This window comes from Apaloderma vittatum, unplaced genomic scaffold, assembly GCF_000703405.1.
Source record: "Apaloderma vittatum isolate BGI_N311 unplaced genomic scaffold, ASM70340v1 scaffold29694, whole genome shotgun sequence".
Taxonomy (NCBI): Eukaryota; Metazoa; Chordata; class Aves; order Trogoniformes; family Trogonidae; genus Apaloderma; species Apaloderma vittatum.
This window is the reverse complement of record NW_009713693.1, coordinates 6,597-7,125: the sequence shown is the minus strand read 5'-3', so window position 1 is coordinate 7,125 and position 529 is coordinate 6,597. Positions and strand designations below refer to the sequence as shown.

Sequence of the window (529 nt, the reverse complement as noted above, 5' to 3'; positions counted from 1 at the left end):
CCAGCAGCTGCCTCCACACTCACTGCTCAGCAAGTGGTGACTTTCCAGCTCGAGGTGAAAACGGGATATTCAATGCTCTGGAGGAGACTTCCTATCCCACCAGTTACGCACAGAGGTTCCCGTGCGGGGCAATTAAAGCTCTTTTTGTCCATCATTTTCTACATGCTAGTCCCTTTTTTTAAGAAAAGTTACCCTGCCAGGTTCTTTGGTTAAAGACGTCTCCGCAGCTCTCCCTGCAGGGCCGGGCTGCGCGCAGCCGGGGAGGGATGGTGCCGTGGCAGAGTCCGGCGGCTGTGCCCGTCCCTCTCCCTCCGCCACAGCGGAGCTGTGCATCTTTACCAGAGAGACGAGGGACGCTCGGCTTGCTATTCACAGGCAAAATAATCCTTGAGCGGGGAAAAGAGGTGCTGGATGACAGGGACGCTCCACGATTTCCCCAGCAGCTTCTGGCGAGACCCACGGCCCATGTTGGAGACGTCGGTGTAGTGGAGGGGGAAGCCGAAGATCCTGCGGAGCAGAGGCCGGACAC

The 529-nt window shown here is 57.8% G+C and overlaps 1 protein-coding gene across 1 annotated transcript in view; it reads right to left on the bottom strand.

The window, feature by feature from the left end:
- Positions 1-365: 365 nt before the first annotated feature.
- DNMT3B (DNA (cytosine-5-)-methyltransferase 3 beta) overlaps positions 366-529 on the bottom strand; it is a gene marked incomplete at its 5' end in the record, with an annotated part of 6,452 nt that continues 6,288 nt past the window's right edge. Inside the window, one exon of the mRNA XM_009868473.1 lies at positions 366-507. Coding sequence (XP_009866775.1) covers positions 366-507 — 142 coding nt within the window. The remainder of the gene's footprint in view (positions 508-529) is intronic.